Consider the following 13,577-nt stretch of genomic DNA (forward strand, 5'->3'; position numbering starts at 1 on the left):
TGCATCTGTACATTCTGTAAGAAATGTGGTCTAAATGTTTCCCCTTTGCGTTATTTTTTTCATATTTATATAAAATATGTAAGCTTGGGAGTTATATGAAGGTGCTATATTATAAAGAAATAAATAGCTATTAATTTCATGACAAGTGTTCCATTTATGGGTTATTGTCTTTCTTGTTTTGTTGGGTTTCTTAACAGTGGTTGTGTGTTTAGAACTTATTTCATGAACCTCGAAATAAATTTTGTGAGATATGAAGATACCACAGCATCCTTTCTGTTTTTTGTCCCAGTCTGATATAGATTTATAATTATTCAAGCTAAATGGTGAGTACAACTGAAACTGAAAATGTAGGCCTGCATGTTTTTACATAAATTAAATTATAAGAAAACTGCATAGTATGGAAGCAGATCAGGGCCTCTGAAAAATAAGAATTTTGACTTTTTTCTTAGAATTCTGACTTTTGGTCTCAGAAAACTGAAGTCAGATTTCTGAGATTAAAATTCTAAGCAGCTGATAATTTTATTAATTAATTCTGAAAATTAAAAAAGAGCAAGCTTAGTGTGCTAAATATTTTTAATGTTAGCAAAAACACTAAGTGACAAGCACCAAAATGAAAATTAGCCCAACTATTATCATGTTGGCAGATTATAATAGTGGCGCACCCACAATTCATCTAATCTAACTCAAACAGTCCTTCCGAAAGTGAACTTTGCATGTCATAATTTACAGAAATGTTACTTTAGTCAATAAGAATTCCAAATTATTTTTAAATAAATCAATCAGTGCTATGTTGTTTCAATTAGCTTCTTGTTGTCATTTGACACAAAACCTGTATTTGAATGCATTTTATCACAATTTGTCCTAAAGATTCTGGAATCTGGCCTATAGACATGATAAGGCAAGGCCATGCCATCATCTGCTAAGGATTACACTTTGATAAACTCAAACTCAAGTTTTAAACTAAGGTGCATCAGAAAGAAACAGATTTGTTTGTTTTTGTTGTGATCTTTTATTTTTATCTCTCTTTTTTTTATAGTGTTAAGATTTTGTTTTCACCTCAAAGATTACAGTGAAACAGAGACAGCAGCAGGAATTCAGTCCTGTCCTGAACAAACAGGCACTTTAATATGGGTTCTTGTAGGTGTGATCCATGAGGGCCATCAGAGCCAGCCAGGTCTCCTCAGCCGTGGGGATGATCTGCTTGGCAGGCAGCAGGAAGCCGTAGGAACCGGTGTCCCTCAGCTCAAAGGTGTAGGAGTACTTGATGCCCTGTTCATACGTCCAGTCAACAGTAGAGCCACTGGCTTCGTCTGGAATTAAAACAAAGATGTTAAGTCAAGTAGAGCCATTGAACTTAAAGGAGCAGCTTCTTAAATCCATGAACATGGACTTTGATGTGGTGTATTTTCTTTAATTTGCTCAGCTTTTACAATATGCATGTTTTAAACATTTACATGTTTACATAAAAAATAAAAACTATAGTTGACTCTGGTAGAATTATCTGTTGGTTGTGATGCTAAAACGTACAGATGACGTTGATGATGCTGCCGTATCTGTAGCGAGTGCCGTACAGGGAGGTCAGGTCCGTGATCGCTTTCTCTGCCAGAGAGTGCTGCAAAGACACATTATTTATGGTTTTGTTCACTTTTCACAGATTGTCATCAATCTTTTTGTCAAACTGTTGAAACATATTCTGTAGGCTGGACCCTCCACACTTAAGCAATATGATGAGAATACCATGGTAAAAAGTCTTAAAGTTTTATTTACATTTTTTTTCTTATAAAACTACTGTTGAGAGACACATTTGCAGTTGTGCTGTTAATATTTTGTGCAGTCTCTGTTTCCTAAATCAACAGCTCTTTTATAAGGTTTGAACGTACATAAAGAGGGATTTGTGATGATTCCTTTTTGCACTACCTCTATGTTGATTTAACTATATATTCTGGATTATTATCATGCAAAAAGTCATGATGCTTATTGATAAAAACATAGATTTTATGATTTAAAAACATAAAAAGTTTTCCAAAATGGTACATTAAAGTTCACAATGCAATGGTAAAGTTTCCAGTGGGGTTGAAAGCAAGGCAGACCCACAGCCTTACAGTTCCTCTACCATGCTCAACTGGTGGATGTCGAATTCAGAAATGTGTCTTTATTTCCTACCAGACACACCTGGTCTTTGTTGCAAAAAAGCTCAATCTGAACTGGTTAACTTCTTTTACTTCATTTTTAAAAGAGTCAGGCTGGGGTAGCTTGTTTTTCTGGGAAATAACAACAGGAAGGAATAATAAAGTTGGATTTGCAGCATTTTAAGCAGAGAGGCAAATTATTTGTTGTCCCGGACAATGTTACCTTTTGCTTTACCAAGTTACTGCACTCTTTCCCTTGTGCCTGTTCTCCTTCTCACTAAGTAAAGCTGTTATGTGTGAATCTGTGCAGCTGCCACTTGGTTCCCACCATTTATAGTAAAGAGTCAATTTTGTCAAAGAATCAGATTTGCTTCATTGGTGAAAATCACAACTTTGTCGTTCCCATTTCCAGAGTTGTGAAGATCAACACATGGTATGCTTTTAAGAATGGATACTAAAAAATGGCTGTGATTTTGTGTCATATTTGTTTTTCTGGGGAACAGGAAGTCGTGGATTGGTTGTTAAAAGTTTCTAGACATACTGATCAGTCTAAATAGGCAAAAGAAAGATGAAACATCTTGGATGTATTATATAGCAATTGTTGGGTGTCTATCAGTAAATGTACTGAACTAATTAAATAATTAAACAAAGGGTGAATTTTTACCTACTAAGTGAATTAAACATATTTGATGAGTTTTGATGATGACACTCAACAATATGAAATGTTTATTACTAATTTCTCAATTGGAGACTGCATGTTGTGTTTATGACTTTTTATTTTTGTGTTTATATACTGTGAAACACTTTGAACTGACTTCAATGTGCTACACAAATAAATTTGATTGATTGATTAAAGAGATTAAAATTTAATTAAAGTTTAGGATATTGTCAGATTATGCTGCTCCAATACAAGATGAATATTTAAACATCTTTTCCAAGTATGCCAGTATATGTAGAGGTGCTCTAGAATTCCTACATATTTAGTTCCAAGGAGAGTTTTCATTTGGGTCAAGTTTCAAAGTCCACTCAGAAATGTATGGTAATGTACTATGCTGCAGTGTGGAAAACAATAAAATCGTCACGGAGAATGTTTTTGTACCAGTTCAGCCTGGTCCTTCACTGGAGTCGTGGTGTAGCCGGAGGGGTACAAGAGCATCTGAGAGTATGAATGGATGGAGATGAAGGTCTTGATGTTGCCATGGGACTTCACAAAGTCCACGATGGACTTAACCTCAGACTCAGAGTGAGCGCTGGGGCCATGGTACGTCTCTGAGCAGGGGTTGGTGCTGGCTCCAGGTACTAGGAGGAACATAACAAACACAAACACAGATACCTTAAGTAATTAAATACACGTGGCTGATTCTACACTTGTGATGACAACCAACTGAACAGGTGTAACTAATAAAGTGGCCCATGAGTCAGTACAGCACTTTTCAACAATGCAAATGCGCAAAATAATGTTTTTGGGTACCCCCCGGTGGTCGCACTGACAAATAACCTGTGACAACCAATTGGCCATTTAAGTTATAAAGATGAAAACTGTAAATCTGATTCCTTATTTTAGTCGGGAGCATGTTTAGTTTTTATGCATTTCATCAAATAAAGCAAACAGGTCACCCAGCATGCATCTGCATCACACTGCACATGTTCAAAGCTGAAAATAATAGATAGAACAGAAAGACGTTACGTCCAAATCCAGCATCCCAGTTCCTGTTGGGATCAACTCCATAGCAGGAATTTCCAGGATTGGGCTTCCTTGTCTTTCGCCACATACGGTTCTGAAAACATATGGATGGTTGGAGTTTTGCAATTTTTGATGTCAAAACTATGATGTTCCCTCAAGAGTTCTTGGTGAATAAAATTGACTGGTTTACGGAGGTGTGGGTAAAGTAGTAGCCATCAGGGTTGGTTGCAATCTCCAGGAAGATATCCATGTTGTTCAGGATGGCGGTGAGGGCGGAGTCTTTTCCATAATCTGTCACAATCTAGTAGCAAAAGCCAGGGTTACACTGTCAATGAAAACACTGACATTCAGGTGTTCAGGTAACCATAGGGACAAAAATGAAGCACCTTCTTGGCGAACCACAGCCCACTGGCTTGAGTGACCCACTCCCTGGAGTGGATTCCAGTGTCGATCCAGATGGCAGGACGATTGCTTCCACCAGTGCTGAACTAAAGCCATGGGAAGAGAGGGAGAGTAGCAGTCATGGTAGAGTATTTGTTTTGAAACTTTAGAAGATGAACATTACAATTCCTGGAAAACTAAAACCTAAACTAAATTAGATTGTAGAGGATGTGTGTGTGAACATCAGTTTTCAAGCCTTGTGACAGAATCTCAATTAGACTTGGATCTGGACTTAGACTGATCTTTCATCTTTCCAGTCTCAAGACCAGATTTTTGAAGTATTTGACCAATAGTTGTCCTGTAGACAGATGCCCTCCCCTGAGCACAGTATCTCTGCGTCTCTGAGTCGAATGAAGTGGCTGATGATGTCAATCCAAAAATTGGAAACGTGGCTAATAGGCACTGAATCTTTAGTTCACTTCCACAGCTGCCATTGATAAAACTACAATTCAATTCAATGACCTGCGGCAGAGCTTTTAGCAGTGTTGCCTTGCACCAAGAGTTTATCTGCATGAAGTTTCTACTTTTCTTTGTGCATACTTAAGTTGTTCTCCAACAGTCCAAATTGATGCTTGTTAGATAAATGAACATCACTTCCTCTTAGGTTGGAGAGTCAACATTAAATCAAAATGAACTGTTGCTTTTATTTAGTCTATCACACAAAATCCCAATGAAATCCTTTGAAGTTTTTGGGGTAACGTGGTATTGTGTGAGGAGTAAAAATGGTTTTATAAGCCAATCTATCAGCTACTTCAGTTCAACCACTTTTACTTCACTTTCTGAGAACCTTTCATGAGGAGATGTTAAACATTTCTAGGTAAATCCTCCACATGATTCTTTACCTTGAGCACATTAAGAGGACGGCCCTCGTAGCTCTGACCGATCACTATCTTGCTGACCAAGTTGGGATTCTCAGCAACCAGCATGTCCTGGAAACTGTAGATCTGAAGGAATGGAAAAATGTTCATTCTCCATGTATCAGCTCAAAACACTGGCTTATCTAGATGATGATCATCTTAGTGCAAAATGTGCGCACTAACCTCACTAAGAGTGTGATAGTTGGCATAGTCGAAGCTGTCAGTGTTCCTTGGTTGAACGAGGCGAGCAGCAGACTTCATCTGTTCCCTCTCCATATCCAAGACGGCCTAAGAGGGCAAATACAACTCATGTTTACATTACATCTAACAAAGTGATTCAGTGATCCTAGATTAGTGATCAGTGATCAAGGTCTTGTACCTGGACATCTTCAATCATGGTAGAGTACTCAAGGTCATGGCTGTCCAGGTAACTCTTGAAAGTCTCCAGGGTGTGAGGAGGAACTCTAACGTCTACAGGGTAGGACACACCAGTCACCCCCATCCAGACATCCAGCTGGAATGAAACATTAAAAGAAGTACAAATACAGTATGAAGACAGAATATGTATAGATACTCTTTACCAAAAGTATGATGTTTAGCTAATATCAATAGAACATAAATAACCTCAAACTCCACTATCTCCTCCAGGTTCTTAAGAAGAGCCAGCTGGAGCTCATTCTTTGGGACGATGCGAAGCACCTGGTGTCTACAAATGAGAGCAGAAAAACAGAAATATTACTAAGACATATTCACATAACCTAGCTATAGTTCAGTGTAATCTACCATTTAGATGTTCTATGTTTCAGTTATTCTCCATATGGAGTGATTTCATTTGTATGAAATAGAAAGTCTGTCTGGTCCTCCACTATTGAAGTTTTGAAGTTTTGGATGCCTTTAATTCACTTTGACTTGTGAGGGTTTTTATTTATCCCTGCAAGGGCAATCATTCTCAAACTTTAAAAAGGTTCATACTCAACACGTGATCTAGGAGAAGGCATGTGCAATACCAGGGACAGTTGTGTTTTTGTATGTGCAGTGATTACATTCCTGTCAAACTGCATAGAGTCCTGCATGGCTGAGCAAACTTTAGGTATGAAAAGAAAAATGCTTAAATGAACAAAATCCTGCCTACTGAACAGTTGGTATCTGTTTTTTTGTTGTTGTTTTTTTAAATAAGGTCAACCAGTCTTCTCTTTTTCTAGCCCAAAAATATACATTGAAAATGTGACATCATTACTCCTATTCAAATTTTGTTGAAACAAAAACTTTGAAAATCAGCTTTGGCAGGGTCTTTTGATCAACCCCAACCGGTATCCTTAATCAATCCAAATACTAATTGATCGTCAACATTTAAGTTCAGTGTAACCTATGAAATATTTCTAAGTTTTCCTGGTTTCTGAATAAGGACAAAAAGATTAACAACCACCAATCAATCAATCATTCCCAGATGAGAAAATTTCACATCTGTAAGAAAATCTGGTTATATGACGACAATAAATCACACCTATAATCAAGAAGTTGGAGGTCATAATCTGCCATAATTTAAGATTAACTGGTCCAATCGGGAATCAGAATTAACATGAATGGAAACAGCTCATACCAATATTTCAGGTCATACAGTGAAATTAAATTTAAGCGTCTTTAGGACTTCTAATCTCCAATATTGGAGAAAATACTTAAATGAAAGGTAAAATATAACGATGCACATAGGTTTAAGTACATAGGAGAGAAATATTTTCTTTACAGTTATGAAACGGATAAAGGTTATGTCTTTCAATCCATGGACTTTTTCATTTTCTTGGGTTCCATAGTTGATCAAATACCTCCCAGAAATGGAATGCACCTCATCACTATCATTTTGTTATGTAAAGTGCACCTCCTTTACATCAGATAACGTCTTATTGGGCAGCAGTGGAGAAACCAGTCCAGTCCTCAGGTCTTCTAATGACTCCTAAAGGTAAATACATTGTTCCCTGTGATGCTGTGAAGACTCACCCCTCAAAGGTCTCCTTGGCGAGAACAGCAACAAACAGCGCGGCGAATGCGATCAGTCCCCTCATCATGGCCAACTGTGTGAAACTGGTCAGGGCCGAAGCCAGCCTTTTATGGCGAAGCGTGCGGGGTCATGTGTGCTCACCTCGACCTTGCCCTGTGTCGGATGAGTGTCACCGGCTGCTCCAGTTCCCAAACCTCCCTCCAGATACCGTTTGCTCTCAACTCCTTTCTCTCGGAGAAGTTTTTCTTCAGTTTTCACAAAACAAACAAGATATTTTCTGCTTTCCGACAGCTGAAGTAGCAACAATGTTTCCTTCCTTCATTCTTTTTAAGAGCTTCTCAAGTCATTTCCAGAAATCAAAATGTTTTTTTTTCTTTATTTACTGAGCAATGAGAAGTTGAACTTTAGTTTCATTATCTTTTCACCCTTTTATTTGCTTTCCATCTGATATTCCAGTGAAATATTTAGTCATTGTTTCACATTCTTAAATGTCCGCATAACTTCGATGTTTGAGGGGAACAGAGGACCAACAGAGTGATCCAGTGGACCTTTGTGCGCCACTAGTTGCTACAAAGTGTTGCTCAATATCAAACCACTGCTGTACACAGTCTGTCTCAACTTCCTCTCTTTATGTTCAGTGAAATTGCATCAGTGCTCTTAACTCAAATTCCTGCAGTGTTTTAAACAGTCTGAGTCAGCAGAAATGCAAACTCAGTAAGAGCTAGTTAACTGTGTTTTTAAGTGCATAACTCACCACTTGATTATGAACATTAAAATCTATGCAGATGATTAATGTTTGCTTTTATACATTAAAGTAACAAATTATAATTCAAAAACAAGGACCATTAATTCTGCTGATATGGCTTCCAGGAGATTGTATGAATTTCAAGAAAATGTCAAGACTTAGGTATAGTAAACATATCACTATCTTGACATTTCAAGTAATTATTTTTTTAAATTGAAAATATTTACTAATATAACCCACAATTAACCTATTAGTAGATATACTGATGATTCAAATAATTAATTACAGCACAGAACACAAGAACATCAACTCTAACTAATAATGGTTAACTCCAAAAGGATTTGACATTATTTTAGGTGCAGACAAAACCAGACATTTACATACACTAAATAAAAAGATACAAAACATTTTTCCTCACTGTCTGAACTTTAAGCCACATTTCTTTTTCTTGTTGGAATGAATAAAATCATGTCCATTTGCTAAATGCTAAATTCAAAATACTTTTATCCCAAGTCTAAATTTCTATAGAATGTCCTCACTATGCTTTCTGACATTTAGCGAACAGAATGTATGGTTTCAACTGTAAACAAATATTAAACTTGATCTGGCCAGTCACGTCTCTGAATCTTAGACCCAGCAGAAAACAACCTGAGTCAAGAATCAACCTGAGAACGTCAAAGGGTTTTCTTTCTATGTGCAGTGATAAGATTAAGCTTTGATGGAACTATAAAGATTAAATTATTTAGAAAAACATTTTGTAAAAACAGTTAATACTTCACCCGACTCATAAACTGGTGGATCGGCCTTGTTCCAGTCAGACTTTCTTCTTGGTGCCGGTCCGGTGTCTCCTGGTCTGACTCTGCAGTCAGTGCTCACAGCCACAGGGAATCTCAAGTTCTATTCCACAGCAGTTCACAACAAAAAACTCAAAAAAGCTCCCCTACTTTTTCAACCGCTAGGTTTTCGTTTTGAACCAGAGGCAGTTCCAAAACGAGTTATACAGATATTTCTGGCTGGAGGTTGAGTTCTCCTTTAAAGTGTCAGGATGGAATGTTATATCCTGAGGGAGGAAATGTTTGAATTTTCAGCCCCACTTTAAATCTCTCTTTGACATTTTAGTGCACTGTTAAATGGAATAACTACTCATGAATTATTATTGATTCATTTCAAATAATTTCAAAATATTTTGATCAGCTTGAATCTAATACAGGTAATAACATGCTGAGGATGGAGCACAGCAGAAAGGCAAGTGGATATTTGGCTTGAATGAGGATCACAAAGGAAAATCCCACAAATTTTATTTAGGTGAAGCCTATAACTTGTAAGCCACGCCCCTTTGGTTCTGGAAATCCTTCTGCACAATCAGAAAGCACACACAGTCCTAGATCTTGGTGGGTTGATGTGTAGACAGTAATTTATCATATGGGGTTCATGTTTATTGCTGACATGTTTTCACAGATATCTTAATAAATAACTCATTAAAAAGCATTAATGTTATAAATATCGCATGTCTTAACTTCTGCTGAGTCTTACTGAGGCAGGCTTCTTTGGCTAAATGAAGCCTCATATTCATTTAAACTTTTAAAAACATGTCAACACCGAGTCAACTTTCAGTTGAATCTGATATGCAATTTGCTCACAGAGATGTTTTTATTTATAAACTTTAAAAAAAATGTCTACATATCTTTGAGAATCCTTGACATCCTTTCCAATGTAATCTGTCTCAGGTTTCTTCTTGTGTGTTTTTTCCTAAGTTTTTTTCTCCCCAAACTAAACCAGCTGAGCTGATAAGCTACGGTATGTAAATAGTGTGATGGAAAAAAAGAAATAAAACAGCTGCAGGATTCACTTAGCAGAGAAGCAGAACGTATTCTTGGTCCTCGTCTCTGCGCACAGATGAAGACGAGAGCAAAGTTCCACCTGATCGACCGAGACAAACCTGAAGGCATCGACTTTGAGCTGACATTCTGTTCATGTTTGAAGCTGCAGCAAGGATAGTTTAGTTTTCTCCTAAACAAAATGGAAGTCAGAGGGCCGCATAAGATTTCCCTCAATCAACACCTTCAGCTTAGCAAAACGGCAAAAACAGGAAGTCCTCATGACCTGCAGTCACAAGCTGATAAGACGGGTTTAATTTTAGACTTTGCAACACTACAGGTTATCTAACTGAAGGCTGCGCTTTCTGGGACCATGAATGATACAGGGTTCCAGAGGGTCATAAAAATTATTTGGACCTATGAAAATGAGTAGTCTAGTTACTCTGAGCCACATTTCTAATCCAGTGGTGATGCAGAACCAGGGAGTAGATGTGTGTATACTGAGCAGCAGGCTGAAGAAAACACAGGCACTGTGGATATGTAAGCTTATTTTCTGAAGGGAGACGGCCGGAGAGAGGCGGGAGCGAGGAAAAACCAGAAGAATTCGAGTTCAACTTTATTCATCATCAGCAGAGTATCAACATATTTCCTTGTACAATGAAAAACATACTTTCGTATGAGCAAGAAAGACACTTTCGAAAGGTTAAAAAGTAAGAAATATAAAATAAATAACCTTGTAAATGTGGGAAACATATTATCTACAAGCAACATTTTAACATAATTAAATATACATTGCATGCAATAAATAGTTAGAATATAATATAGTTTCTGTGGCTGAATACTGAACCAGACAGCAATTAGCTCCATGTGTTCATAAATAAATAAATAAATAAATAAATAAATAAATAAAAAGCTGCCTGTAGGAAAAGCTGAACAATGACAGAATCCAAAGGATAGATAATAGAAAAATATATATGACAGCAGCACCAGAAGGCTGGACTGCCAGGACAGGAAGCACGTCTTCAGACAACCTGCATTAAAGCCTTCTCCCTGGTTGTGATCAGAAAACTAAGAAAAAGAAGATAAACACAGCATTCAGGAAGTTTAGAAATATCGGTAACACTTTATTTTAAGGGGGTTGAATAAGACTGACATGATACTTTCATAAATATGACATAACACCTGTCATGAACATGAATAAGCCTTCATGAATATTTATGACTGTTGTCATAAAGCGTCATTCGGTAAATTATGACACTTTTAATACAAAGTTGACATTATTCAAAATGTCTTTGTTATGACAACTTGACATTAACCAAGAAATCATTACTGATATAAATTTGTTATAAAAGTATTACTGATTGCACTTTAAAAATTAGGTAACTTTATGTTATTAAAGGTAAAGTTTAAACAGTAATGATTTCTTGGTTAATGTCAAGTTGTCATAAAGACATTTTGAATAATGTCAACTTTGTATTAAAAGTGTCATAATTTACCGAATGAAGCTTTATGACAACAGTCATAAATATTCATGAAGGCTTATTCATGTTCATGACATGTGTTATGTCATGTTAATGAAAGTGTCATGACAGTCTTATTCAACCCCCTTCAAATAAAGTGTTACCGAAATACCCCACAGATATTTCATCAGCGTTCCTGAACCTGGACTCCACACTCACATTTTATCTACTCATATCTCCAAATGCCAAATGGCAGAAACACTTTCATGCTTCCATCCACTGAATCACGTTATCTGCGTCTTATTTGCGCGACTCCAATATTTACAAAACTTTGCCCACCTGGCACCATGGCAGCAGTCCATGGCTCCCTTCAGATCAATTACATAACTCTTCTTCTAACGTACACATCTGTGTGACTGTCTTCAACTTCACATCTCTCTTCTGACACTGGACTGCTCTCTGTTCCTCATACCAGACTGAGAGCGTTTGGTGTCACACTCCCTGCCTTCTAGAATGCTCTTGCTGTCTACAGCTGCAACACATCATCCCTGGATAAATCATGTACATCCCAGACAATACGTGTCTGCCGAAACATCTAATCTAATGCAGTTTTCCCTGCCTGTGTCAAGTTTTTCCTCTCGTCTTTCTGGATAAAACCCAACAATTAACAAGATCTTTTGTATTGCAGATGACACAGAGTGGGCTTAGTGAAGAAGGCTGCTGATAAAGATAACGTGTCTTCACACCGATTTCTAACTTGCAGATGTCTTTCAACAATGACTGTGCACCTTCCTCTCTTCCCCAAACTTACCAATAGTTGACCTGTCAATAGCTTACATTGCCTGAATGTTGGATTGCTACATCTCCTCTGAAGTTTCTATTAGCCTCTTGGTTACTTCTCTGCCATACTCCTTACATATCAGATGATGATGAATTGAACAATGCTCTGTGAGTCATTGAAAACCTGGAAACCATTGTATGACCTGTCTATACTTTAAATTTCTGTACATCTTCACCTCTAACCTGATTAGTTCCTTGGTCTTTGGGATTCTGTTAATTTCCTTATGTTTTCCAACAAATCTCCAAAACGTTCACAGACGAGTTGCACTTATACTCAAATGAAATCACACGCATATGGACTCTGTTTCATAATTGGGTGACCTTTGAAGGCTCTGGAATTGTATTCAGGGTAAAGTGTATGGTACATGACATACTTTTCAGCTTGTTTTGTAAAAAAAAAAAAAAAAAAAGAAAAGAAAAATAATGTATTGTTTTTCTCTCCACTTCATTGCACACTCATCTGAGTTTTGCCAGGCATTGCTGCATTTTGTTCATTATTGAACAGAGTTCCTTAACAGATAACACCATATATGACCTGTCAGGGCGTGACAGTATCATTTCCTCTGACAGGGCCAGAAACAGCACTTACAGGAAGCTGCTAACCACCATTGTTTCCTGTCACTGAGGCAACCCAGCAGCTGTTCCCCAGAATGTTTCTATCCTGGACTATGAGTTGTAACAACAACCGCAAACAGCAACATCACAAAACACACCAGCTGTGGTGTGTGGTTTTTGGAATATTTGATTCTGCATTTTAAAAGTAGAATTCTTTGAACAGAGTTTTAGTTTTAATCTGCAAATCAGCTGTCAGTATGCCAACAAATGCACTGGTATTATTTTAAAAAGTAAGATTTTGGAAATAAATTTGTATCCCTCAGCAGGTTGAGTATGTCAGAGGACAGTTATTTCCTTTTGTCACGCTGTGACCACGCCCCTCTGGGGCTGTCTTTGTTCCTGATAGGTTTAGATACAAATCTGGCTAAGCGGAAGCACTCCTCTCGCAGTCGCTGGAAGAAAAGTGAACGGGACCCCTGGAAGAAAGGATATTCAAGAATAAAAAGATGCTACCGGAAATACAAATATCTGGCTTTCACAATAAGAAACAAAATAGTTAGGGAAGGAAATAAGTGTGATATAATAACTCTTTGAGATATTTATCAAACTTGTTAAATACTTTGTCTACTAAATTGTGCACTACTATTTTTCTTAGCAATAATAACAATAATAATATTAATGTAAATAATATTTAAACTATTTTTCATCATCATTAACATTTCCTATGCACTGTTTTGTTTAATTAAATTTTAGTTGCGTTACACCAATGGAAAAGTGTGTGCATCAGTGACTAAACTAAGACTATGAGTCTCTGTTGTACAATTTGAAGAGAAAACCTTTTTGGTCCTTTTGGGATGAATGATAACTGTTTCTCACACTATCACAAAATTTAATCCTTTCACACAAAATGATGTACTTTCGCTTTATGTTGATCAAACTGCCGCTTTGTGTGGACATTAGTAATTCATACCTACCAACCCCGTGTATTCGATATTTTAGATTCTTAATTGATGAAAAGACTTGTTTTATTTCTCTGAAACATTTGAGCGGAAG

At 37.1% G+C, this 13,577-nt stretch overlaps 1 protein-coding gene across 1 annotated transcript; it reads right to left on the reverse strand.

Annotated features, from left to right (window-relative positions):
- Positions 1 to 985: 985 nt before the first annotated feature.
- LOC106917183 (carboxypeptidase A1-like) lies at positions 986 to 7,216 on the reverse strand. Its single transcript, XM_088006581.1, has 11 exons — positions 7,107 to 7,216; positions 5,736 to 5,817; positions 5,491 to 5,625; positions 5,295 to 5,399; positions 5,097 to 5,198; positions 4,200 to 4,301; positions 4,004 to 4,114; positions 3,817 to 3,907; positions 3,229 to 3,428; positions 1,528 to 1,612; positions 986 to 1,310 (listed from the first exon to the last, which is right to left on the reverse strand). The coding sequence occupies exons 1-11, from the start codon at positions 7,172 to 7,174 to the stop codon at positions 1,123 to 1,125; spliced, it is 1,269 nt and encodes a 422-aa protein (XP_087862707.1). The 5' UTR covers positions 7,175 to 7,216; the 3' UTR covers positions 986 to 1,122.
- Between the last annotated feature and the right edge of the window lie 6,361 nt (positions 7,217 to 13,577).

Source organism: Poecilia mexicana, unplaced genomic scaffold (assembly GCF_051168715.1).
Source record: "Poecilia mexicana isolate PSO_F unplaced genomic scaffold, ASM5116871v1 scaffold_6, whole genome shotgun sequence".
Lineage (NCBI taxonomy): Eukaryota > Metazoa > Chordata > Actinopteri > Cyprinodontiformes > Poeciliidae > Poecilia > Poecilia mexicana.

Bases quoted from the DNA above. Each gene is read 5' to 3' on its own strand.
- LOC106917183 (XM_088006581.1), bottom strand. From the start codon at position 7,174: ATGATGAGGGGACTGATCGCATTCGCCGCGCTGTTTGTTGCTGTTCTC. The intron at 5,626-5,735 runs GTTATTTATGTT...GTTTCATTCCAG, and splicing joins AGGAGATAGTGGAGTTTGAG to CTGGATGTCTGGATGGGGGT. The intron at 3,908-4,003 runs GTAAACCAGTCA...ATATGTTTTCAG, and splicing joins ACTACTTTACCCACACCTCC to AACCGTATGTGGCGAAAGAC.